Source organism: Balaenoptera ricei, chromosome 2, assembly GCF_028023285.1.
Source record: "Balaenoptera ricei isolate mBalRic1 chromosome 2, mBalRic1.hap2, whole genome shotgun sequence".
NCBI classification, from domain to species: Eukaryota; Metazoa; Chordata; class Mammalia; order Artiodactyla; family Balaenopteridae; genus Balaenoptera; species Balaenoptera ricei.
This window is the reverse complement of record NC_082640.1, coordinates 83,254,471-83,281,636: the sequence shown is the minus strand read 5'-3', so window position 1 is coordinate 83,281,636 and position 27,166 is coordinate 83,254,471. Positions and strand designations below refer to the sequence as shown.

General features: G+C 39.2%; 1 protein-coding gene across 5 annotated transcripts in view; it reads right to left on the bottom strand.

The window, feature by feature from the left end:
* MYO5A (myosin VA) overlaps positions 1–27,166 on the bottom strand; it is a 195,605-nt gene that overhangs the window by 30,183 nt on the left and 138,256 nt on the right. For all 5 annotated transcript variants that reach the window (XR_009500830.1, XM_059913278.1, XM_059913279.1 and 2 more), the window contains exons 23-29: positions 24,442–24,535; positions 22,088–22,236; positions 15,766–15,879; positions 9,054–9,197; positions 8,762–8,815; positions 6,401–6,628; positions 1,164–1,264 (exon numbers count right to left, since the gene is read on the bottom strand). Coding sequence is in view for 4 of the 5 variants with exons in the window: in XM_059913278.1 (XP_059769261.1) it covers positions 1,164–1,264; positions 6,401–6,628; positions 8,762–8,815; positions 9,054–9,197; positions 15,766–15,879; positions 22,088–22,236; positions 24,442–24,535 (884 nt within the window). In the remaining variant the exon portion in view is untranslated. The remainder of the gene's footprint in view (positions 1–1,163; positions 1,265–6,400; positions 6,629–8,761; positions 8,816–9,053; positions 9,198–15,765; positions 15,880–22,087; positions 22,237–24,441; positions 24,536–27,166) is intronic.

Here is a 27,166-nt window from a genome sequence, read left to right as displayed (position 1 = left end):
CTGTATTTATCTTGCTTACTGTTATATTCCCAGTGTGTGGCACAGGGCCTGGGATGAAGCAGGCATGCAATACATATCTGGTGACCGAATAGCTGAGTGGATGGATGAACAATGTAATATAGCTCTTTTTATACTAACACATTCTTAGCTATAAGATATGCTTACAACCTACATACATAAATTAAAATTTAAGTTTAACCAAATACTTTTATAAGCATTCTCCACTCTTGCCCATAAAAGAAGGTAATAAGTACCTTACATTTTGCATGGTAATATTCTTTAGTTTGTGAAGTATTTCTGTATACTAATCCTGACATTATGCATCAGGAGACCTAGATGTACACTGATAAATCTCTGTTATCATCACTGGCTGTGTTCTTTTAAGCATGTAGTCTTTTAAGTTCAGAGTTCAATAGCATGAAGGCTCTTTGGGAAGCAGGAATGGTAGGAAGCCTGAGGAATTCCAGAAATGAGCTGTGATACTCTAAGCTACAGGGAAAACTTTTGGGAAAGTTTGGTCATTTAGTGACTGCAAATCTGTACTCTCAGCCCACCCAAGGCTCTTAAGACTGAGCTAAACGCCATCTACAACTTCACTCATGAGTAAATGAGATGAAACCAGGGTTAGGATTTTCTCAGAACACCTTAGGAAGAAACGTGACAAAAACTTGGTCTCAAATATCAGGGTCCCATCCTAGAAGTCGTGGTACCCTTCTAGAACTACATGGCCAACACAGATGTGATTCCGCTACTTCATCACTTCTCTTCACACTAAATTTCAATTATTGAAAGCTGCAGCTGTCCCTACAAACTTTCACAATAACCATCCTGAATAACAAATGGAAGTGACTACCCTAGATAGTCCAAGCTATATAGTAAGCAACTGGTTTTCTTCTCAAGGCTAAGACCCTAAATATACAGAAATATATTCCCTTAATGTAAAGAACATTTTCCTTTCCATCTCTCATCAGTAATGCTACCTTATATTATTATAAATGAGATTTTAACTGGGAATATATTGGAAACCTTGGATCCCCTTTGAAGGTCAGCTGATGTCTAACAAAACAATGCATAAACACTTGGACTTACTGTATAAGAGGCTGGCTTGAAGCTTAAAGATCAATATGATTAAACCAAAATGAATAAAAGAAAGATCAACTTACCTGTTTGTTTCTTTCAAACCGATATATGCTTGTGCTATTTCGCCTTTATCTTTCATTTTTTGTACATCTTCTAAAAGTATTGTGGAATCTGTCATTGTATTCTGAAGGGGGAAAAGACACATTTCCACATTAAGTGTTAACTCTAAAGCTTTGGACCTCATACAACATTTTTCTTTCCTCCAGAATAGGGGGTTTATGTGTTCCACAACACCTCTGCCCCGCCAGAGCGTCTGCCCTAGCCCCGGTACAACTACAGAGAGTGGGGCACAGGCAGTTAGGAGGAAGAGGCACCTCCAGTCCCTCTCCTGAGAATCCCTAACACTCGACTGCAAAGGTGGTGCGATTCTAGAGTAAATAAAATCACTGATGGGCCGCGTGTGTTTTACACTATGTGTGTGTACGTGTGTGTGTATATATATACACACACGTACACACACATAGTGTAAATATATATATATTCAGTGTCCTTGCCTGGTTATTATTCTAATGTTGTACATATACTTTAAAAAATATACATATAGATATAAACTATATACAGCATTAAAACAATAACAAGGCAAGAACACCAAGTATTCAATGCAATGTACGAAGCTGTTCTTTCTTCTACTTCCGGACCAGTTATAACAAAACAAATGCCCTAATAAACACGAAAAGTTTGACATAAAGCTCATCTTTCCATTAACAACTCAGTACAAAAAAAGTGGTGCTCAGATCATGTGTTTCAGCAAAATTAAATGTTTTTTCCTCACATCTTTAGATATATATAAATGGGAAGGATTTAGCTCCTTGGAAATATCTACCATCTGCTGTTATTCAATTCTTTTTTTCCTCTGTTACAGTATAGCATGGTACATAAGCTTTGGAAATAAACATCTGGCAGGTCAGAATTACTAACAATTTTGCATAGAAAGGACTTTTCTGCTAACATTTTTACTTCCTTTTTTGTTTTTCCTTTTTGGTGTAACCTGTCTGACAACCAATGTAATTTCAAAATCTTGCTCCTACTCAGCCACTCTCTCTCTCTCTCCTAAACCAGGGCAAGAATAGACAATAAGAACAACTGCTCTATAGCCTCTAAAGAATAATACTCTTTAGAACCCAAGAGCCCATTCTATTTGTCTAAAGAGTATATGTCTGATCCTTTAGTCAACGTTTGCTCTAAAGCCAGATCTCACAGTGAAGTGGAGATTATAGAATACACTTCAAATATCATGATCTTAGAGACCAAGATAACTTTAATGTCAACTAGAGGCCTACAAATACTCGCTTTTGAATTCCAGTGTTTATAATAAAAAACATCCTTTTTTTAAAAAAAAATCCCACTCTTATCCTAATGCTGTCCTTTTGTGAGTTTATAAATGCACACTTAGAGAAGACCAAATATAATCTGATAAGAGCTATTAACAAGAGCTTATGTTTTACTGATTTAAAAAATCTTTCCCATAAACACCACATATAGCATTTTTATAAATATTCTAGCTATGTTTTATAAATATGTTAGTACATATTTCATAGAAAGTTTCTTTTTCTCTTTTATTGAAAGGCAGAAAATCTTTCTACTCTATAAAGGGCCATACTCAGATTTTTAAGTTTTAAATAGTAACTCAGAGAACCAGTTTCTATGTTAAATAACGCTACGTGTATTCTTTGACATCTGAGGACCTACATGATCTGGTTTTTAACTTTTAGTAAATTAGGTAAGTAGATCTAACGAACTCATCCAAAGGAAAGATAGTAGAAAGTAGCCAGTCCTTCCCTTCTCCGGCCTATCATAGCTAAGAAGCAGTGGCTGGGCATGGGGTCAGACTTGGACTGCCAGCGCTAGGAAGTTCCTGACTCACTGCTCAAAGAGTCCCTGCCAAGACAGGACCAGAAGTTCTGAAAGGGTTGCGCCATGTAGGAAAATCCCACTCTTCCCAAGAAGGGTATGCTCAGCTCCGCTGGCTCCTCCTCACCCTTGGCCAACAAACCCACAGCTGGTAGAGATGAGAGCATGGGAGAGCTGGCACTTTGGAGTGTGCTCCGAGTTAAGGGCTTCCCTCCCCCGCTTGTGGACGGCCTGCCACAACTACCACTATGAGTCACAGAGCTGACTACGAATTCAAAAGTCATGGAGGCCTCTCTGCGATCCAGACTGGAGCCTATGACCTCCATTATTTTCCCACTGACTTCTCAAATAGCAGGGGGTCAAATAGGAAATTAATTCATAAATATCAAAACAGACTTGTTAGCCAGAAAATATCAACTGCAAAACTGGGGGATACTTGTAAAGATCAGGATTAAATAGAAGTGTTTACTAAAAATTTAAAAAATATATAATTACCTTGTCATCCTGAAAATCACAAGTCAGCAAGCACAAAAAAACAAATGGAGAAAACAACAAACCCTTAGTTCCATAAATAAATTCCATCTTGAGTCCTCATCAAAACAGATAAAAGCTAACTGTGAAAACAACCAAGTTTGTTTCTCCTAAAACTAACTCTGTATGTAAATTACTATCCATGGAACTGGCATGAAGCGGACATTAATATATATTTATGTAATGGCAACTCTTAATTCTCAGGAACAGACTCTTGAAATTCCTTTTTGAGTTGTTTTGATTTTTCTAATTATAAAGTATTTGTGAGGGTATGAGAAAAATGAACCTCCTGTTAATGTATTATGGTAAGATTCTTATCCTAGGTCTGTGAGAGTTAACAGTAATGCCTCGGTAGGAGGTCATTCGTCCAAGTGAGGCTTCACTTGGACATTACTGCATTACTCCCGGAACACTTGTGGAGGGAGAGCACGTAAACTAGATGTGGCTGGCTGGGCTGGATCATCACCTGGCTCACGGGATATCACTTACCATTGCTTGCAAAGGAGTTGTGAAATGATGTGTCTCTTGACTAGAAACAGAGTGGGATAAACAGCCCTGGGTTTGAAAGGGCTTAGTCAGTGTCCTGGGCATTCCTCCTAAGAGAAAACAAGCTGATGCTATGTGTAGGCTTGGAGCCTGGAGAGCAGGGACCTTGGTTAGACAGGGCCAACCCATTAGGCGTTGGAGGTAAGTTGTCATATGGAGTATGTGAGCTGGGTAGGTGAGAGTGTGTGGTACCAGAGCTATGTGCTCTTGTGAGCTGGATTGTTTTTATGCCCTTTGGTTCATTTTTCTTTTTCTTTCTATTGACTTTGACTAAAGTTTCTTGTTAGAATACTAGTTCATCACAGGGAACCAGAGAAAGGAATTCTAATTTTGGACTCTGTTCCAGCTAGCATGCAGAGGGAGGCTTGTTTCTTGAGGCCCAATCCCAGGTGTGAGTTGTTTTTATCAAATACAAATGTTATGTGCCAGGTTTGGTATCTTAACCACATGTAGAACTACCATTTCTTTTTTTTTTTCTTCTCTTTTCTTTTTTTTTTTTTTTTAGAATTTGGAGGCTTTCAACCTTCTTTTATTTTTATGTATTTATTTTTGGCTCTGTTGGGTCTTCGTTGCTGCACGCGGGCTTTCTCTAATTGCAGCGAGCAGGGGCTACTCTTCATTGTGGTGCGCGGGCTTCTCATTGCGGTGGCTTCTCTTGTTGCGGAGCTCGGGCTCTAGGTGCGCAGGCTCAGTAGTTGTGGCGCACGGGATTAGTTGCTCCGCGGCATGTGGGGTCTTCCTGGGCCAGGGCTCGAACCCATGTCCCCTGCATTGGCAGGCGGATTCTTAACCACTGCACCACCAGGGAAGCCCCAGAACTACCATTTCTAAGAGAAGTGCTCTCAGATCTTTCAGGCATCTCACTCATTATATGTTATAGTCTTTTAAAAAGTGAATTATATTGACATACAATATCAGTTTCATTTGTACAACATAGTGACTTGATATTTTTATACATTATGAAATGATCACCAGGATAAGTTTAGTTACCATCTGTCACCATACAGAGTTATTACAATATCATTGACTACATTCCCTATGATGTACATTACAACCCTGTGACTTATTTATAACTGGAAGTTTGTAACTCTGAATCCCCTTTATCTACGTCACCCAACCCTCTAACCCCCTCCCTTCTGGCAAACACTAGTTTGTTCTATCTATGAGTCTGTTTCTGGTTTGTTTTTTAGATTTCACACATACTAAGTGAAATCATATGGTATGTGTCATTCTCTGTCTTATAGTCATTTTTTATGTGGCAGGTCATGCAGCCGGGATACTTGATTGCCTAATTCTTGGTAACACTTTGCTTCATGAACATGGGCAGGGACATAAACCAGGTTTTAAGATGATTATTCAGATTCCCCCTGATGTTAAATGACTAAAAGGTCCATTTCTCACCAACACATGGCAGTTGGATCTCAAGTTATCTGAGGTCAAGGAAGGAGTTCAGGGCTTCCCTGGTGGCGCAGTGGTTAAGAATCTGCCTGCCAATGCAGGGGACACGGGTTCGAGCCCTGGTCTGGGAAGATCCCACATGCCACGGAGCAACTAGGCCCGTGAGCCACAACTACTGAGCCTGCGCGTCTGGAGCCTGTGCTCCACAACAAGAGAGGCCGCGATAGTGAGAGGCCCGCGCACCGCGATGAACAGTGGCCCCCACTTGCTGCAACTAGAGAAAGCCCTCGCACAGAAACGAAGACCCAACACAGCCATAAATAAATAAATAATTAAAAAAAAAAAAAAAGGAAGGAGTTCAAAGGGCCATCTGTATGCTTCAGCCTGGGTCCCTTCTGTGGAATCACTAAACACAGCCCCTCCTAGCTGGGACAACTCCCACCATTAAACAGAACTTCTTGAAGTGAGCAGAAATCATCTCCATGTCACTTCTACTTACTGATCTCATTTCTAACCTTTTCATGTGTTATCTTTCCAGTTAAACAGGCTATTTTCAACAAATAATTTAAAATTGTATTTAATGCCTTCCCACAGCAAGACAACTTATGGATTTTTGTATTTAATAGAATTTTATGTTTGATCAAAATTTATCATGACCAGATTACTAAAAAACGATTAATTTTAAAAGCCCTTTGCTCATGAGTGAGCAGTGAAACTTTGAAGAGCATTTGGGATATCATTTGCTTCTTGTTCACTCCAATTGGTATTTGCAACAGTTTTAAAACAACACTGCGATTTTTCCCCCAAAATGATGGTATCCTTAATTAGACTAAAAATGCTCTTAAATGTTTGCTTTGTTATAAATTGGAGGGAAAGGGTAGGAAGAAAGAGGCCAGTCCCCAAATACCCACCTGAGCCACTTGCTCATGCTTACCTTGGGTTGGATGGCCTCTTTCTGGCTCATCAGTTGAGACCTCAAGATGAGGACTTCCTCCTTGCGGACATCGAGCTCCTCACTCACAGAGGTCAGCTGCTCCATGAGGACACGGTAGGCTGGTGCACCTGGAGCGGTCACCTCGGGGGCACTTTTCTCACTAAGGGCCTTGCGTAACTCATTGAGCTCATTTTTCAGTTTTTTGTTTTCTGATTCTAGTTCTTGACGCTGTATGAAGAGACAAAGAATAGTTCATCACTGTCATCCTCAACTTTACACTGGAACACTCATCTTTCCCTAAGACAGTAGAAGAATTCTGCTGGAAAAGATCGCCAGAGCTCCCCTAGTGAATGGCTCCCCTGGTTCTACTGGGAACTCTGCTCTGAAAATTAAGAAAGTCAATGTCAAGTGGAATTGAGCAAGGTGAATGGTAGTTTGCTTCATCAACCTAAATTCCAGAATCAAATTTATTCCAGGCCACCCAGGGTGTGTTCACAGGCCTGAAGAGAATGCTGAGTCCTAAGGGGTGAGTTTATCTCAGTACTAAGAAGCCCAGGTTTTCTTTATGGGTAAATACAAGCATAAATATGAAGGTCCAAATGGTCAGGTTATTGCCAATGAATGGTTCAGAGACCAGATCCCTGAAGTGTTGAGTAGTACCCTCGTATTTCTTTTGTAAAGGAGAGGGGAAAGACCACTGAAATTTTAGGCTTTTAACTTCTAATTTAAAAATTACATAGCATTTAAACTAGTAAAGTTCTCTATAGTGTTTCAATAACAACAAACAATATATTTTTGAAACTTCTTTCCTGTGTGACATGCTTGTGAAGCTGCTGGCAGAAGCCTTGAGAAGCAGGAGGAGAGGATGGGCGACCTCTCCCGTCAGTCATCTAGATGGACATACACATCCTTCACCATCTCCATACTTTCACATACTACCAGCCATCCTCCCATCACCAGTTAGTGCTGCCCTTTGTAGGCTCTGCTCAAACAACGGCAGTGGAACCCAGAATAGAGATCTGACGCTAAACTCTATTCACTGACCCTAAAATACAAATGTCATAGGATACTGGTTGGGAAATAGTGAAGCAGACGGGCATTTAAAAGCACCATGCTGATTTATTTAGCACATGACATTAAGGCTTTATGATAGTGGAAGTGAAACACTTCCATACAAAGATAAAATATTTTACCATTTCTTCCAGAGAAGCAATCTTAAGTTTGTAGCACCATATTAGACCTTTCAACATGTTATAGTAAGACTATTTAAAGTCCTTTTTTTCCCCTAGTTTAAGAATTTATAACCCTTTCTTTCATGAATTAGTCCATTCTCATGTGAAAATGAATGCTCCTTCCTATCCCCAGTCTCCTACCAACTGGTAATCAGATTCGTATTGCTATTTCTGAAAACGTATGAATGTCTTTACTTCGACACCTAAGCTCTGATGCCATGTTTCCCAAACTTTAATGTGCATCAGAATCACCCGGAGGACAGATGGCTTGGTGCCACCCCCATGGTTTCTGATTCAATAGGTTTGGTGTGAGGCCCATAAATTTGCATTTCCATCAAATTACCAGGTCATGTTGATGCAGATGGCCCAGGGACCACATTTCGAGAAACACTGAGCTAATACTTGGAAACTGTCTTTCTCTACAAACACATAGTTTCAGTGGGGTTTGATGGTTAGAGCATGGGGTTTGGAGCTAGAGATACCAATGTTCAAATTCCCTTCCTGTCAGTTTCTAGTGGGGTCATCTTAGGGAAGTTACTTATACTTCTTAGTGTCAATTGCTTCATCTATAAAATGGGAATTTAAATGCTTACTTGCAGGCTTGTTTTTAAAAATTAAGGCTGATGTGTAAAGTGCCTGTATTTTAAAATGATGAAGATAATGACAGCAGCCAACATTTGTTGGGTCCTTATGATGTGCTGGGCACTATTCTAAGCAGTTTACATGAATTACTTCATATAATCCTCATGACAGTCCTATAAGATACATATCATCATTACTCCCACTTTATAGATGAGAAAACCAAGGCACAGAAAGGAGGATTTGCACACAGCCATATAGTGGCAGATCTAGCATTTGAACCCAGGCAGTCTGTCACCTGGGTCCATGTCCTTTACTACCTTCTACAGCCTCAAATGGCAGCTACTGCTCCTGCTTCTGCTTAGACTGAACTCTAGCTTACATGAAAGAGAATTTTAAAAAGGGAATGACACAGGGCTACAACTAATGCCTGAATAAGCCTTAAGCTAGGGTCTCAGGTACCCTTAAGGATGTTCTCTGAGAGAAAGCAGCTCTGAGCAGGTCTCTTGCCACAAGATATTCAAAGTCTTGGGCTGAAACTTCCCATTACCTTGAGTGACTCATATTCCAGTTCTGCACCTCTAATTTGTGGTCTTTCTTCTTCCTAGGGAAACACACAAAGTTAAAAACTTTATAAGTAAGTAGTTACATTTTAATTGTCTCATTTTTACTCTTAGAATACTTCCTGACTCAGCAGAGAAGAGTGAGGAGAGTTAAGCCCTCACTACTTGAACCAAAATCTACTTGGTTAAAGTTAAAGTACTTCTGGGCTGAGTTGCCATTAAAGAGGAGACTGCAGAACTCGGTTTGCCGTGGCCCTAGGGTGGGAGAGCACTGCGCACCTTTGCCTTACTTCGGAGCACCTGCTCCTCCTTGTGGTCCAGCTCATCCTGCATCACCTGCTTCTCCTGCTCCAGCTCTGTGACCCGCTTCTGGAGCTTGAGGAACAACGACATGTCCAGAGGCACCTTCTTCTCGCTTGGCTCCTAAACCCCAGAAATCAGAAGATGGTCAAGATGGTTCGAAAGATGTACAAGCCAATGAGAAAATGATGAACAGCTCAATAGAGAAACAGGCAAACTTATAGGAGAATATAAATGGCCAGAGAATGATGAGAAACAAATGATGAAAGCCAATGATGAACAGCTCAATAGAGAAACAGGCAAACTTATAGGAGAAATATAAATGGCCAGAGAATATACAACTAACACATCCAACCAGCTAATAAATGGAGAAATGCAAATTAAACAACAGCCAGGTACCACTTTCCCCCTATCATACTGGCAAAGACTACTAAGATTAAAAAGGCCATGTGTTAGTAACAGTGTCTTATAAGATATTGGTGGAAGTTATAAGTAGGTCCTTTGGAAGGGCAAGTTAGCTGTATTTATTAAAATTTAAGTCTGTATATTCTTTAACATAGGACAAACATAGCAATATATGTTTAAGAATTAATCCTACACAAATACACAAGTACACAAAAATATATGGGGAAAGATGTTCACTGTAATATTTTTTGTAATTGCAAAAAACTAAAAAGAACTCAAATGTTGGTCAATAGGAGAGTTGCTTAAATAAATTATGGTATAGCCAAACTATGAAGTGTTTTATAGCTGTTAAAAATAATGAAGTAGATCTACACGAGTAGGTAAATATGTTCTAGATAAAAGTATTAAGTGAAATGAACAAGTTGCAGGATAGTATCTCATTTTTCTTAAAAAAAAAAAAACCCAATATACGTGACTTTTAAGTGTACCTAGCACATGGCATACAAATATCTAGAAGGCCATCGAGGTTATCTTAGAGAATGGGAGGTACTGTGGGAAAGTTTCATATTCTACTTCACACATTTCTATATTTGAATTGTTTACAATGAGCATGTACTACTACTTTTGTAATTAGGAAAAATGATTTTTGAAAAGGTGAGATGCTAGCATAAATATACTGAGGTCAGAGAGAAAACTAAAAAACCCAAATATATACAGCCCTTAATAAACTGAAAGATAACCTAATAGCATTTAAAAACGTGTCAATTGGTTCTAAAACAGAGTCACAGGGAGAACTAGTAGGATAAATAAAGATACACTAACTAAAGCTAAGCAAAAGGAAATAATTAACCCCTAACCACCATCATAGAAATTCTGGAGGCTCCATAATTGTTTTAGTTTCTTTAGTTTAGGTTTGAATGTTTAATGAGGTAAGAAGAGAAAGAATTGTATCATTAGATTTAATGGAGAGGATAAAGAGCCTCTTTTTGTGAGAGAGAAAGAGAATGGTAACAACAACTTATTTATCTAATTAAATGATCGAAGTATAATTCTTAACTGATCAGCAGATCTTATATTTCCAATTGTCAATTTTTTAAAAAATATTTTTTCCTGATATAAAAGCAAAATAAGTTTAGGAAATAAGAAAAGTACAAAGAAGAGAACTGTAAGCATAATCTCATATCCAGAGAAAACCCACAATTTTTGTCCAGTCTTTTTTAAAATAAATTTAAATAACTGGAATAATACTTTCATTATAATTTTGTACTGTCTTTAAAACTTAGCATCGTATTACAATCGTTTTCCAAATTTATAATATGATACTTGAAAGCACAATTTTTAATGGCTGTATTGACATGTGTACCATCATTTGCTTAGCTATTACCTTACTGGTGACCACTGGGGTTATTTCTAATTTTTTTGCTATTGAAATATACTAAAATAAACATCCTAGTACATAAACATCTAAACATTAATGTTTTTAAGTCTATTAAATTGGTTAAGCCTGTTTATACTTCCATCAGCAACCACCAACTTGCCTGGAACAGCAATGACTGTTATCATTAAAAAAAAAAATTGGCTCAGCTGGTAGACCAATAGTGGTATTTCATTATTGTTTTAATTTATATTTCTTTGTCTTTTGATGAGGTTGAATAATTTTTATATTCATGAGCAATCTTTGATCTTTTGTGAATTCTTGGTAGTGCTAAGTTCAGTATTATTCCAGTTCTAAAAAAACACCTAAGAAGAATCAACTAAACTAAGAAGTGGGGCATTTACAGGCTGTCAGGGTAGATAAATATCTACCAAAATATTTATCTACAAACTAGTTAGACCTGGTCTTTTTCTTTCTGTCCACTTTCTTTTAAAAAATAGATTTATTTATTTTTATTTATTTATTCATTTTTGACTGTGTTGGGTCTTTGTTGCTGCGCATGGGGTTTCTCTAGTTGCAGCGAGCAGAGGCTACTGTTTGTTGTGGTGCATGGGCTTCTCATTGTGCTGGCTTCTCTTCTTGTGGAGCACAGGCTCTAGGTGCACAGGCTTCAGTAGTTGTGGCACACGGGCTCAGCAGTTGTGGCTCTTGGGCTCTAGAGCGCAGGCTCAGTAGTTGTGGCACACGGGCTCAGTGGCATGTGGAATCTTCCCGGACCAGGGATCGAACCCGTGTCCCCTGCATTGGCAGGCGGATTCTTTTTTTTTTTTATAGCTACTTTATTTATTTATTTATTTATTTTTGGCTGTGTTGGGTCTTCGGTTCGTGCGAGGGCTTTCTGTAGTTGCGGCAAGTGGGGGCCACTCTTCATCGCGGTGCGGGGACCGCTCTTCATCGTGGTGCACGGGCCTTTCACTATCGCGGCCCCTCCCGTTGCGGGGCACAGGCTCCAGACGCGCAGGCTCAGTAGTTGTGGCTCACGGGCCCAGTTGCTCCGTGGCATGTGGGATCTTCCCAGACCAGGGCTCGAACCCATGTCCCCTGCATTGGCAGGCAGATTCTCAACCACTGCGCCACCAGGGAAGCCCGGCAGGCGGATTCTTAATCACTGCGCCACCAGGGAAGTCCATCTGTCCACTTTTGCACTGCTCAGAGTAACAAAAAGTTTAGGTATATGACCTTCACCATAAAGTCTGTCCTGACTTAGTAGAACAGAGGTAACATCTTCCCTGAACATGAAATTACCACAGAATTTCATTCATACAAAAACTCATTTCTATACATCCCACAAATACTTATACTTTAGCTTATTTATAATGTAAACATTCTATCTTATGTATTTTAATGTTTGTTCCTCTATTAATCGTGTATGTATCCCTGAAAACTTTTAACTATTTAATCCTTTTTTCACACTATGATAGAAGCCTTCGTTCTATGAATGAATATAATATTTCATCATTGTACCTATAGGTAGGAACATTTGACAACTGCAAAAATTGAGGCATAATGATTAGTAATTAAGAGAGCTCCAAGTGGTGCCCATTCTTATCCCTAATGACACATATAATCAAAGAGATATTGTCCTCTCTATGCCACGTAAGCAAGAAGGAAGTTTGGGCCATCTGGCTTAGGGAAGTGTCTGGGGTTTTGTTTTGCTTTCCTTCCTTTGTTAGGACTTTGTCATGTAGGGCTTTTCCAAGAAAGTGAAGCTTTAAAACTAATCTAAAAAATAGCAACAGTCTCTCATTAGAGGAAAATCAGGAAGATAACAGAATTTGTTCACAAAATTACCATGACAGGCCTGGCAGTCATTCTGGAATTACTGCTGACACTAGCTGAGAAAGTCATGGTGACGCTTTCCCTGGATTTGACAGGTATGAGAAAGCTCGACAGCAGTAGCAGAACTGAGATAATTAGTTAATGGCTACTAAGAAAGGGGCATTACAGAGCGCGGAGAAGCAATGGTTCCAAAAAAATAACCCCAAACCACGAAGATGCTGGAAGTGTGGGAGGGCTACAAGGCAAGCGGAGCTGGCAGGTGAGTTCTTCAGAGAGAAACAGCAATGGAGGTGTCATTGTGTCTTGTGAACAACCAATCACAGGTTTCTGATTTGTGACTAGAGAGCCATTAATCTTTTATTTTTACATCAAATTTTGCTATTATTACACGACTAAGGTCGGAATTCTGTGTTTCAAAACAATTTATCTGCTTTAATTTTTAAAAAATCAATTCATAAACAAGAGTGATCCCATTATTTTCCTGCCACTGGATTCTAAAAGAGCTACTTGGGAATATTACACATAGGAGTTGAAAGTTTTCCTTTAGTTTGAAAGGGGCAATTTGTAAACCTGGCCATTACAGAGGTAGTTGCAGGAAGAAATGCAAACCGGCAAGTCATAAGTAATTCGAAGTACAAAGTTACGTCCTGCACAATTTCCCTTCTGATAATCAATCTCTCTTTTTCTATTACTAGTTGTATAGATTTCCATCTTTCTGATCCTGGCCACACCCAGTCAGAATTGTAGGGTGGTCATTGGAAGCCTGTTTATTAGAGCAAAAACCTTTGCTTATTGAACACTTACTATATCAACACTGCTGCAAGTGTTTTATAAAAATTAACTCATTTAATCTTCAAAATATCACTATAAAGTAAGATAATAATAGCATTGCCACTTCACAGATGAGGAAACTGAAACACAGAGAGATTGAGGCTAAGGTTATGGACTCAGTCCCAAGGAGGAGAGTTACTGTAGTCTGTCCCATGGTAAAGACAGAACTAACCAAAGCCAGCCACATCTCAGATGCATGCATGTAGTCACAAGCAACAAGCATGACTAGTTCAGTCAACAGCCTTCCTCATTATTGAGAGAAGACTTCCAGTGTATGACCTACTGTTGGTGGTCAGTGCACATGACAGACACTAACAATAATCGAAGATCTGTAGGTGATTTCTGGAGCACAATTCACACTTCATTATTCAAAAAAGATGAAAAATGTACCAAATCCCACTCTAATCTCTCTCTTAACTTGAGAAAAGACTTGACAGAAAACAAGTGAGAACAGAAACGAAAGGTTACCCCTCCCCTCAAATCTGTAAGAATCTGGAGAAAACTTGAAAAGAATAGAGACCCTGACAAAAACTGTTACTAGTAAAAATTAGGTAAAGCATATAAGAGTTTTGAGTTTAAAAATGTAATGCCCACTACTGGGCATATACCCAGAGAAAACCATAATTCAAAAAGACACATGCACCCCAAAGTTCATTGCAGCACTATTTACAATAGCCAGGTCATGGAATCAACCTAAATGCCCATCGACAGACGAATGAATAAAGAAGTTGTGGTACATATATACAATGGAATATTACTCAGCCATAAAAAGGAATGAAATCGGGTCATTTATAGAGACGTGGATGGACCTAGAGACTGTCATACAGAGTGAAGTAAGTCAGAAAGAGAAAAACAAATACTGTATATTAACGTATATATGTGGAATCTAGAAAAATGGTACAGATGAACCAGTTTGCAAGGCAGAAATAGAGACACAGATGTAGAGAACAAACGTATGGACACCAAGGGGGGGAAAGCAGGGGGGGAGTGGGGGATGAATTGGGAGATTGGGATTGACATATATACAGTAATATGTATAAAATGGATAACTAATAAGAACCTGCTGTATAAAAAAATAAATAAAATTCAAAAATTCAAAAATAAAAAACAAAAAAACACAAACCCCAAAGAACTGTGAGCAATAATGAATTGCTGTAGTTTGAAACCACTAAAGTCAGGGATGGTTTGCTGCACAACAATAGATAACTTGAACAACCTCCGTCCTGCTACATATAGGCCATACTGCTGTATCAATGTCCCCAGCCTAATGTTATCTGTAGACAGAAATGGGACTGGAGAACCGCAGTGTAGAACCCCTGAGTGTGAGGAGGTAGAGTGTGGAGCTCTGAACAGACAAGCCTCAGTTAGAATACTGGCTCTGCCACTTACAAGCTGTGACCTTGGGCCAGCAACTTAGCCCTCTCCTATGTATGAGTCCAATTATATGACACTTTTCTTTAAAAGGAACAGAATGAGATGGAGAAACTTTTCATCCCAAGTGGAACTAAGACAAGAAAGGAAAGAATTATTCAATTTTTTTCAGCTGTTCTGCCAGAAGCAGTCTATTTCTGACTTGGCCATTCTCTCAGAATATGATACAAAAATAGAAGAGTTGTGCCTGAATTACCCATTACAGAAACTAATGTCATATTTGAAGAAGATCTGAGAATTGGTTTGGGAACAATCTAACTTAAAGTCACTGTACTCTTGGAGCTACAGTAACATGTCATTTTGATTTCAAACCATGTAACACAAAACACTAAGGCAGATTTATAAGCTGTTTTTCATGCATTTTTTTGGGAGAGAATTACATTGGTACAAACTATCATCAAACAGGCAGCAATTTTGCTAAACTCTTGGGCATTGGTGTTTATAATATTCTAGGACAGAGGGTTTACTTTTCAAATAATTTACCTCAGTCTGAAATCAATTCATGACAGACAGGCTATGTTTTTTGCACATAGAACATGTTAAGGTGTAAAAGGGAATTACAGAAGGGAAAATCTGATCCTCAAAATTACATTAAAAATGAAAATTAAAATGTTTATTGACAAAAAATATATGCAATAAGTATGCATGCTCACAGCTAATTAAGCACCTTTAAGTCACTTATGAAGAATAAACAGCATAAAACAAATGTTACGTTTATGGACAAATGGGGTCCTCTCTGCAAAGAAAATGTTCTCTGTTAGTAACAGCATGGGCACATCTTACTTTTACTGACAGGAGTCTAAAATGTACCTCTGTCCTCGATGGAATGTCTTCAGTTTCTGCAATTTCAGAGCTAAAGGTGCATTCGGACTCATTGCTGCTGTGGGTGGAGTCTGTTCTCCTGTGCCCAGGCTTAGGCACGTTCTGCAAGACAAATAAGCAGTTATAGTTAGCACAATGTAATTAAATAATTGAACTAGGCCTAGTTAAGACAGCATCCATCTTAACTTGGTTCTAATCCTCACTCACTGACTTAATGTTCTCACGCCCAAACGATCTGTTCCATGTCGTATTAACAAACTCTTACATGGGGGCTTCCCTGGTGGCGCAGTGGTTAAGAATCCACTTGCCAACGCAGGGGACACAGGTTCGAGCCCTGGTCCAGGAAGATCCCACATGCCGCGGAGCAACTAAGCCCGTGCGCCACAACTACTGAGCCCGTGTGCCTAGAGCCCGTGCTCCGCAACAAGAGAAGCCACCGCTCTCTGCAACTATAGAAGGCCCGCGTTCAGCAACTTCAGCAATGAAGACCCAACGCAGCCAAAAATAAATAAATAAAATAAATAAATTTATTAAAAAAAAACAAAACAAACTCTTACAAAAGGGTCACCTTCGGAACTCCTCAAAGAAAGAGAAAGATGCACCAGGAGGGCATGACAAGCACAGTCACAAAACCAAATACTCAAACAAAAGTCATCTGTGATTACTGGCAGAGTCCGCTTTTTAAAGTGGTGAGTGGCTAGTCGCACTGGGTGAAGCATAGGTGTGATGCCTCAGCATCCAAGGACTGCAACTGACTTCCGTGTTGCAATCAAATAAAACCTACCAAAAAGTTCACAGGATATGTTTAATGATAGCATAATCATTTTACTGCACCGTATTTGGGCATAAATGGTAAAAAAAAAAAAAAAAAAAAAAAAAGTCGGGAGAGGGGGGGTTTCCACTTAGGCGACTACAATTTCTGTTAGTTTCATGCCTGAAGCTGAATCTCTGGAGTCAGCAGTGGGAAGGATGAGTGTGCAGAAGAGGCAAGGAAGCTGCTCAAAGAATCCTGGGAAGATCCTTGGGTTATTAATTCAGGGAGTCCAGGTGACACTTTTACGGCATGTGGTACCTATGAACTAGTGTTCAGAAAGCTTGTGGGGAACAGAAAAGTTAAGCAATTGTAGTCCCTTCCTTTCTGTAGGAAAAGGGGTTAGAGAATGACTTGAAGGAAGAAGGAATAAAAAGGCTGGGTTTGGACCCCTCACTCCTAGGGTGCCCCCAGCAGAAGACATGGAAAGGTTCAGTGGCCTGGATTTTCTAGGGTTACAAATCCTGAGAGCTTCAGAAAGGCCTCCAAGAGCTTTGGGATCTGTCCAATTTCCTTTACTCCTTCCCAGGTGCAGGAAAAGAGCCAGAAGCCACAAAGAGCTTTTTGCCTCTTTCCTTCCAACATCCAGGCTTATAGCGAGCAGACCCACCTGTGCAACCACAGGGAAGCCAGCCCCCAGGGGCAGTTGAAAGCCCCTCAGCCCAGCCCAACCTGTATGTTCTATGTTCATTCGTGTAATTTTTTGTGTGTGTGTGATATCTTTGTCTGGTTTTGGTATCAGTGTGATGCTGGCCTCACAGAATGAGTTTGGAAACTGCTCCCTCTTCAATTTTTTGGAATAGTTTGAGAAGCATAGGTGTTAACTCTTCTTTAAATGTTTTTTGCTGGGAGTTTTTGACTGCTGATTCAATATCATTTCTGATATTTGATCTGTTCATATTTTCTATTTCTTCCTGATTCAGTATTGGAATATTGTATGTTCCTAGGAATTTGTCCATTTCTTCGAGGTTGTTCATTTTATTGGCATGTAATCATTTGTAGTAATCTCTTATGATACTGTGTATTTCTGTGGTGTTGCCTGTAACTGCTCCTCTTTCATTTCTGATTTTATCTATTTGGGCTCTCTCTTTTTGTCTTGATGAGTGTGGCTAATAGTTTATCAATTTTGCTTATTTTTTTCAAAAGACCAGCTCTTAGTTTTGTTCATCTTTTAAACTGATTTTTAGTCTCTATTTCATTTCCACTCTGATCTTTTTTTTTCTCCTTCTAATGTTGGGCTTTGTTTGTACTTTTTCTAGTTCCTTTAGGTGTAAGGTTAGATTGTTTATTTGAGATTTTTCTTGTTACCTGATGTAGCATGTATCGCCATTAAACTTCCCTCTTAGAACTGTTTTTGCTGCAGTCCATAGATTTTAATCATTTTGTTTCCGCTTTCATTTGTCTCCAGGTATTTTAAAAATTTCTTCTTTGGTTTCTTCAGTGACCTATTTGTTGTTTAGTAGTGTTTTGCTTAGCCTCTATGTGTTTGCTTTTTCAGTTTTTTTTCTTGTAGTTGATTTCTAGTCTCATAGCATTGTGGTGGAAAAAGATGCTTGATATGATTTCAATCTTCTGGATGATCTGTCCTTTGATATAAGTGGGGTGTTAAAGTCCCCTACTATTATTGTGTCACTGTCAATCTCCTCCTTTATGTTTGTTAATATTTGCTGTATGTATTCAGGTGCTCCTATGTTGGGTGAACATATGTTTACAACTGTTATATTTTCTTGTTGGATTGGTCCCTTTGTCATTATGTAATGTCCTTTTTTGTCTCTTGTTATAGTGTTTGTCTTAAAGTCTATTTTGTCTGACTATCGCTACCCCAGCTGTCTTTCCATTTCCATGGAATACATTTTTCCATCCCCTCACTCTCAGTCTGTGTGTCTTTAGAACTGAAGTCTCTCACAGGTGTGTGTGTGTGTGCGTGTGTGTGTATTTGTCTTGTCTATATTATCCATTCTGCCACTCTATGTCTTTTGATTAGAGCACTTAGTCCATTTACATTGAAAGTAATTATTGATAGGTGTGTACTTATTGCCATTTTGTTAGTTGTTTTCTGGTTGTTGTAGTTCTTTTTTGTTCCTTTCTTCTTTCGCTTTCTTCCCTTGTGATTTGATGATTTTTTTTAGTGTTATATTTGGATTACTTTCTTTTTTGTGTGTGTGTATCTATAATATGTTTGTGGTTACAATGAGGTTCATAAAAACAACAATAAATGAGGTTCAATCACACATATATACATGTACATACATGTACATATATATTTAATTATTTAAATATGATGATCTCAAGTTCAAATGCATTATAACAACCATGCATTCTTAGTCCCCTCCCCACGATTAGTGTTTTTGTCATCATATTTTACATCTTTTTGTTTTGTGTATCCCTTAACTACATACTGTGGATTTAGGTTATTTTACTACTTTTTTGTCTTTTAGCCTTCCTACTAGATTTATATGTGATTGATCTACTATCAATACTGTATGTTTACCTTTACCAGTGAGAGTTTCCCTTTCTAGTTGTGGCCTTTTCTCTCCTGCCTAGAGAAGTCCTTTTAACATTTCTTGTTAAAAGGTTTAGTGGCCCTGAATTCTTTAGCTTTTGCTTGTTTTATCTTTTTATCTTTCCTTCAAATTGGAATGATAGCTTTGCTGGGTAGAGTATTCTTGGTTGTAGGTTTTTTCCTTTTATCACTTTGAATATATCATGCCACTCCCTTCTGGTCTGCAAAGTTTCTGCTGAAAAGTCAGCTTATGGTCTCAAGGAAATTCTTTCTATATAATTAGTTGCTTTTCTCTTGCTGCTTTTAAGATCTCTCTTTATCTTTCATTTTTACCATTTAAATTATAATGTGTCTTGGTGTTGACCTCTTTGGGTTGACCTTGTTTGGGACTCTCTGTGCTTCCTGAACCTGGATGTCTGTTTTCTTTCCCAGGTTAGCGAAGTTTTCAGCTATTATTTTTTTTTTTAATATTATTTGTATATGAAAGAATCCTCTTTTTTTTTAATTTTTATTTTATTTATTTATGGCTGTGTTGGGTCTTCGTTTCTTTCGTTTCTGTGCGAGGGCTTTCTCCAGTTGTGGCAAGCGGGGGCCACTCTTCATCGCGGTGCGCGGGCCTCTCACTATCGCGGCCTCTCTTCTTGCGGAGCACAGGCTCCAGATGCGCAGGCTCAGTAATTGTGGCTCACGGGCCCAGCTGCTCCGCGGCATGTGGGATCCTCCCAGACCAGGGCTCGAACCTGCGTCCTCTGCATTGGCAGGCAGATTCTCAACCACTGCGCCACCAGGGAAGCCCCTTCAGCTATTATTTCTTCAAGTAAGTTCTCTGCCCCTTTCTCTCTCTTCCCCTTCTGGGACCCCTATGAGAATGTTATTATGCTTGATGTCGTCCCAGAGGCCTCTCTCAAACTATCCTCATTTTTTAAAATTCTTTTTTCTTTTAGCTGTTCTGAATTGGTGATTTCTACTACTCTGTCTTGCCGTTCACCAATCCACTCCTCTGTATCATCTAACCTACTGTTGATTCCTTCTAGCGTATTTTTAAATTTCAGTTATTTTATTCCTTAACTCTGTTTGGTTCTTCTTTATATTTTCTCTTTGTTAAACTTATCACTATGTTCATTCATTCTTTTCCCGAGTGCACTGAACACCTTTATGATCATTACCTTGAACTCTTTATTGGGTAGATTGCTTATCTCCACTTCGTTTAGCTCTTCTTCTGGGGTTTTGTCTTGTTCCTTTGTTTGGAATATATTCCTCTATCTACTCGTGTTGCTTATTGTTTGTGTTTATTTCTGTGCATTAGGTAGGTTGTTTATGATTCCCAGTCTTGGAGAAGTGGCCTTATGAAGGAGACATCCTATGGGCCCCAGCAGCCCATCCTTTTAGTCACCAGATCTATATGCTCTATGGGTGCCCCTATGTGGGCTGCATGGGCCCTTCTGTTGTGGTGGTGATCACTACTTGGATGCACTGGTACATTGGGATGGCCCTCGGCCTGGTTGGCTTCCAGGTCCTACCTAATGCAATAACTGCCAGCTGGCTGGTGGGTGGGTTTGGGTTCTGGTGTGGCAGGCTGCATAGCCTGGGGTGTGTCTCAAGGCTGGTCCCAGGTTACTGATGGATGGGTCAGTGACCAGGGTGGCTGGATGGGGGGCTCATGGGGCTGGTGCCAGCTCACTTGTGAGCAGGTAAACCTCTGGCCCTAATAGGCTAGAGGGAGGACTCCAAAATGAAACTTGTCTGCAGCAGTGTCCTCATGGTTGGAGCTCCCCAAAATACCTGCAGCCAATGTCTATGTCCCAAGGGTGAGCTCCAGTGGCCTCATGCCCTCTGGAAGGCTCTCCAAGGTTAGCAAGTGGGTCTGAACCAGGCTCCTTTCAAATTATTGCTTCTGCACTGGGTCTTGGATGTGTGAGATTTTGTATATGCCCTTTAAGAGTGGAGTCGCTGTTTCCCACAGCCCTGTGGCTCTCTTGTACACAAGCCCCACTGCCTTCAAGTCCAGATGCCTGGGGACTCGTTTTCCTGGTGCTGGAACCCCAGGCTGGGGAGCCCAATGTGGGGCTCAGACCCCTTGTGCCTTGGGGAGAACCTCTGCAATTGTGTTTATCTTCCTGTTTGTGGGTCACTTACATGGGGTGTGGGTCTTGACTATACCGTGTCTCCACCCCTCCACCCCTCCTACTCATTTTGTTGAGGTTCCCTTTCATATCTTTAGTTTCATAAAATAGTGTCTGCTAGTCTTCAGGTCATTCTTATATACAGCTGCACTGTAAATAGTTATAATCTTGGCGTGCCTGTGGGAGGAGGTGAGCTCAGGGTCTTCCTACTCTGCCGTCTTGGCCACTCCCCTCCAAATTACCTTGTGTTTTATAAAAGATATTTCAGAGCATTTCTGGCCATCTGTGCCATCAGGTTACGTTTAAGGCCGATAGTTGTAGGAACAAGATTGCTAGGGAACTCTTTGTTTCCTGATAGCAGGATAAGTAGAACAGGAGGGTGTGCAGAACTATTAAAAGTTCAAAATGTACTTTGGCTGATGCAGAAGAGTCCTTGAAATAGATAAGACAACTTATTATAAATAGAGGCTGAATTTTCTTTTTCTAGGACTATATCTTTGAAACTACAAAAACTATATAATACTTGATTATATAAATATTTGCTTTATAAGCAAATTTTACTTTAAGTCATTCAATACATAAAACAAAGTCCAGCTACGCTGACTTTATAGTATCTTATAATCCAGTCTTCAAAGTGTTTGACTTTACAAAATATTTATGAATAAAGTGATATGATTTCTGGGATGTGCTTTAAAACAATCCAATCCATTGGATGGAGTGGGATGGAGGGTAGAATGGGGGATAGAAATGTGTTGACCATTTTTGATTGAGTGATGCGTACATGGAGTACAGAGGGGTTCATTCTACTTTTCTATCTAGTTTTGCATATGTTTAAAATTTTTATATAAAAAAAATCAAAAGTATTTGACTCACAACCATCAAAGTCATCTCTTCCTTGAGGTCATCATATCGTTCTTCCAAGCGACTGAACTCATTCAGAAGGTTCTGATATCTCAGCCTTTCATCATTAAGATCGAGTTCCAGTTGTTTTGTTTCTTCTATTAACTTCTTTTCCATAGTCTCTGAAAGAAAGGAGAGGGGAAAGCATACCAAAGATGGCTCCACAGAATGCAAGAATACAAACATGGACACTGACTTCCAGTTTCTTTGGGAGGGGTTCTGCTTTTAGCACCACTATGATCTATGAAGAGCACCTTAGTGGAGGTAGGGAAAGAGAAAATACCATGACCAAAGAATAATTTATTAATAACAACAACCATCATCTATCGCATTGTTCCGTGAACAGAACTAGTTCATTCATTGGTTACAGCACATCCTTGATAAACTTCCACTAGTCATCATCTAGTAACTAGAGTATACATTTCTTATTCCAATAGTATTCTGTTTCAGGCTATTCATAAAATTCTTTTGTCCCAAAAGTCAGAGACATTCCTCAAGCCTCTGGGGGAACGGCGACTTCTCAGTGGACCCAGCTGTACTGCTCTACAGAGTGTCTCCACTCATCTCAGTCCACGGGTTCTGTCTTACAATTCCCCAACGCTGTGAGCTCCCTTGTTGTCCTATTACGCCCTCGATTCTAATCAGGTAAGATCCCCACACCTGGTCCTCTGTTGTTACCACTCCTATGTGCTGCTGGGGGACCTGACCTTTCCATTTACTCACCTCACTCTGCTCTCTCTGTTGCCAGGGGCTGGCACTTAGATAGGACATCATCTGGAGATCGGAGATTAGCCCTTGATTGCAGATCAAGCACAGTAAAAAAGCCTTAAATCTCAGCTGTATGTTTTATCTCAATGAGCTGACCCAGTCACATTTATAAACATTAAGCTTCCTACCACTACGGCCCATTTTACCCTCATATTTTGTAGCTATATCTTAATCTGCCCTGCCTGCTTCTATTGCTTCACCATTTCTTTCTCTGTCAGCTCCATGAGGGCAAGTGCTGCCAAGTGTCTTGTCACAACTGCCTCCCTGCTGTCCAGTACAGTGTTTCCCTACCCTAGGGCTTTAATAATTTGTAAATAAATGAATGAAAGAATTTCTTCTCTCTATAACATTCTGTAAATTGCTTTTTAGTCTCACAAGTTTGTGGAAGCTGCCCAAGGCTGCCAACAAATTTTCCTTAGGCAAATCCACTGTTATTGTCTTTGTTCTTATCTTTCAGTATCAAATAACATTTTCTATTTTCCTACAAGAATTCTCATCATTCTGGATTTTTCCACTGCATTCTGCATCCTAGCCTCCCTTTTTCCATGTCTTCAATGACTGTTTTCTCCTTCCCTCTTAATTTTCTTTTCTGGTTCCTTTTCTTCACCTTATCCCTTATTTATGGTTATCCTATAAGGCTTAATTCCAGATTTTCTTCTCTTTTCTATATAGTATTCCCTTTAATTGGGAGGAATGGGGCAGTATGGGGAAACCATGGAGGGCTCTCTCTTTCATCTCAATTTGCTTTCACATCATCTCTATCTGGAGGCCCCAGCTGACATCCAAATTTTAATATTCAAACAACTGACCTCGTTAATTTGCCTCATAAACAGAGACTTGTTCCCCTCAATTTCCTCATTACTAATAACACATTAGTGTTTTGATAACTCATCTCAAAACTTTAGAAAATTTTTAGAAAATTTTTACTCCTTTTTTGAATATCACATCAAAAATGATAATGATATATGATATATGATTCTTTTCATATAATGTATTTTCACTCTAATCAAATCTCTTCCTTTCTATTTCTACCAACAATTACTGTAGTTTAGATATACATTTTCTTAGCTCACGTTTATGTACACGTGGATTCCTTGTAAATTATCACCATTTTAATTTATCTTACAAACAAGCAAATGAAATAAATGTCCACATCTAGTGTCTTTTTTTTTTTAAGGTGGCAAAAAGTGGTTGATCTTAGGAAAATAATATCCATTGGTTTAGCAAAATAAATAATATATACAGATACATATACTCATATACATATATATATTAGCTCAAGAATTGGTCCTAAAACAACAGGACTCCTATAAGTCATAAATCATACATATAGAACAATTTTTTTTAAAGTCACATATGATACTGACTAATATGAATGGATATTTGTACATAGGGAGACCAGATTTACAAGTTCACCAACTAATTCAACCAAATATTTAGAGTGCTTGTCTCCAGAACTCTGCAAATTTACTGATGACAGTCTAAGCAAAGTTGTAACTTATAAACCTTTGGTCTGAGGTTGGTTGGAGCGCAGTAGGTTGGGCCCACACGAGCCTTACCTGTCATCTCCTTAGCCTGCTCCACGATAAGGTGATTGAGGGCCTCTTTTTCCTGCTTCAGCAAAGTATTTTCTTCCTTCAGATTTGATACCAACTATAAAATGAAACAATAAACTGAGATGGCTGCCACAGACAGAGGCAGCCCGATACTGAATACAAAGACCACACATACAGCAGTCACCGGTAGTCACTACTTACTTCCACATCTCACTGCCTCACTTCTTTGCCGAGTTATATCTGGTCATCCTTCAAACTTGTTTCTAGCATTATCCTCCAGAAGGCTTTCCCGGAAACTCCCTCCAATTACATGTCTCTCCTTTGGGCTACTACAGGACCCTGAATTTGCCTCTTTATAGCCCTTATAAATGATTTACTTTTACTTCCCTGAGTGACTAGAAATTCTTGGAGGACAAAAGTGATTTGCTGTTGTTGTTTTACTTTGTACCTTAAGCATTTAGCAATTGCCCGGCACCTAGTAAGCATTTGCGCTTGAAGCAACGATAATGCCTTTTCACACCAACAACCTAATGCAATGTTTATGTGTACCCATGATTCAAGCAGAGAGATTACAGAGGTTAAGAAAAATATGAAAGGCATTTTGGTTTTGGAAATTCACTGAAGACCTTCCAAAGCTCCTGGCTCTCTGTCTTGAGAAAGAGAATTTCATTTTCATCTCCTTTCAAGAGTTTTGCAAGGTTGTAAACTTTTATTCCACATTGAAGCACTGACCTTACAACACTGTGAATATACTTAATGCCACAGAACTGTACACTTAAAACGATTAAAATGGTAAATTTTATGTTACATATAAGCATATTTTACCACAATAAAAAAATACTGACCTTTAACTTTCTATTTCCTGGTTGGATAAGGATTCTCAGGACGCAAAAATCAAAACCAAAGGAAACTTTGCTAAGTTCATAATTTATACAGTTCACCTTTGGAATAGAATGTGTGCTTGTCATAAGTGAAATCTGAATTCCTTTCTCTAAGCATAAGTTCAAGGGACTCTTAAAGCAACAGCTTTACTAATAAAGAGAAAGTGTCAGGAGTTCAGAGACAGAGAAAGCGGGCTCTCTGACTAATGATCCCTGAAGAACAGGGAACTGAGATTATAGCACTGTGCCACTGCAGAAGTCAGGCCAGAAGGTGTTCCTTCTGATGGCCCAGTCTCTTCCCTCTGTGCTGATAAGGTCTTAACGTCTGCTCTCAGTAGAAAAGCTGAGTTCTCTAAGCGCTCTTGAGAGAAGCTGCTCTTTGTCAGGGGTGTGCAACCAATCACCTGTGGTGCTTTTTCAAAATACATGTGCCTGGCCCACACTCCCAGAGCTTGGGCAGGTATCTTTCTAAAAACTCTCCAGCATATTCTGAAATACACTCCTGGTTAAGAACCACAGTTCTGCTGGACCTTCTAGGCTCCTTGATCAGGCTAACTGGCAATGTAGCTTTCTTGACCACAAAGCTAGCTCTCACAGTGAAATTTTTTCATTCTTCCTCATTACCACACTGCATCTAAAAGCATTAATGGTAGTGCCTATAGCTATCCTTGTGAAGGCAGCAGATAATAAAACGAAAGGAGAAATCTGAATATGTTCAGGTATACTATTCTATCAGACTAGAAAGGTATGAACTTGACTTTGAAAAGGAAACGAGAATACGCCTACCAAGCTTAATTCTCTATAGTTTCGGAGGAATTTGGAAAGCTTCCAGGGACTCAGGAAATGGGGGAAAAAAGAGAGAGAGAGAGAGAGCACAAGAAAGAGAGATCTTAAACCTCAACAGTATCCCATTGGATACATATTTGAATTCTGATAGAACAAGCCAGCTATGTCAAAGTAACATATTAATAACACTGCTGTTTTCAGATACAGAGCCCAGATCTGCTATATATATAGAAGGGATTATTTTATCAGGACCCTGAATACCATGGAAGGATTGCAACTTTATTAGCTACAGTATCTTATCTGAATTGTGTCTAAGCTCCTTCGAGGTTCTTACTGTATAAGCTGCTGTTAAGGTTCAGAAGTCAATAAGGAAAAAGCATATTGGGATTCTTGCCATAGTTACAGCCATCAGTCAACTCTGTTTTCATTTAAAGATGGTAATACTAGTGGAATCTCTGAAAACCTATTACTTTTTTCCAGTAAGCCTTGTGTTGAGGTAATTTTACTTTGTTTAAACAATACATCTCATTACTGTTTGAGAACCTTAGCGTTTTCTGTATTTAATAAAGTTTTGATATAAGTTAATACAAATTTGTAGTGTGGAAGCACTGGTCAATCTGTAAGAATTTTCGTTGTTGTTCTATCTGCATAGCAGCTCTTGGCTACGATCAGTGTGTAGACATTTGGATTTTTTCCTGTTGGACTTCTCAAAACAGTCTTAATGCAGGTTTCCATAAAATCCCTACTATCAGCTACTGACAGTTCATTATGATTTACTTCTTAATCACCTTTAACCTGCTGAAGAAAAAAGAGTCTACACTCCAAACAGATCTATTCATTCAAAGAAAAAGGGTGCATAGTAGGTTCTTGGCCATCACTTCTCTTCTTATAACAAACACTGCTTTGCCTCTGTTCTTAGGAGAGTAAAAGGTTTTACTAAAAGACCTATAGGTACTCATCCAGCATATGGAACAGCTGCTTGGGGGAAACACTAATAATGAACAGTAAACCAACTGAAATGTGTGTTTACCTTCGATTGAAACCGATATTGAGCCACAAGG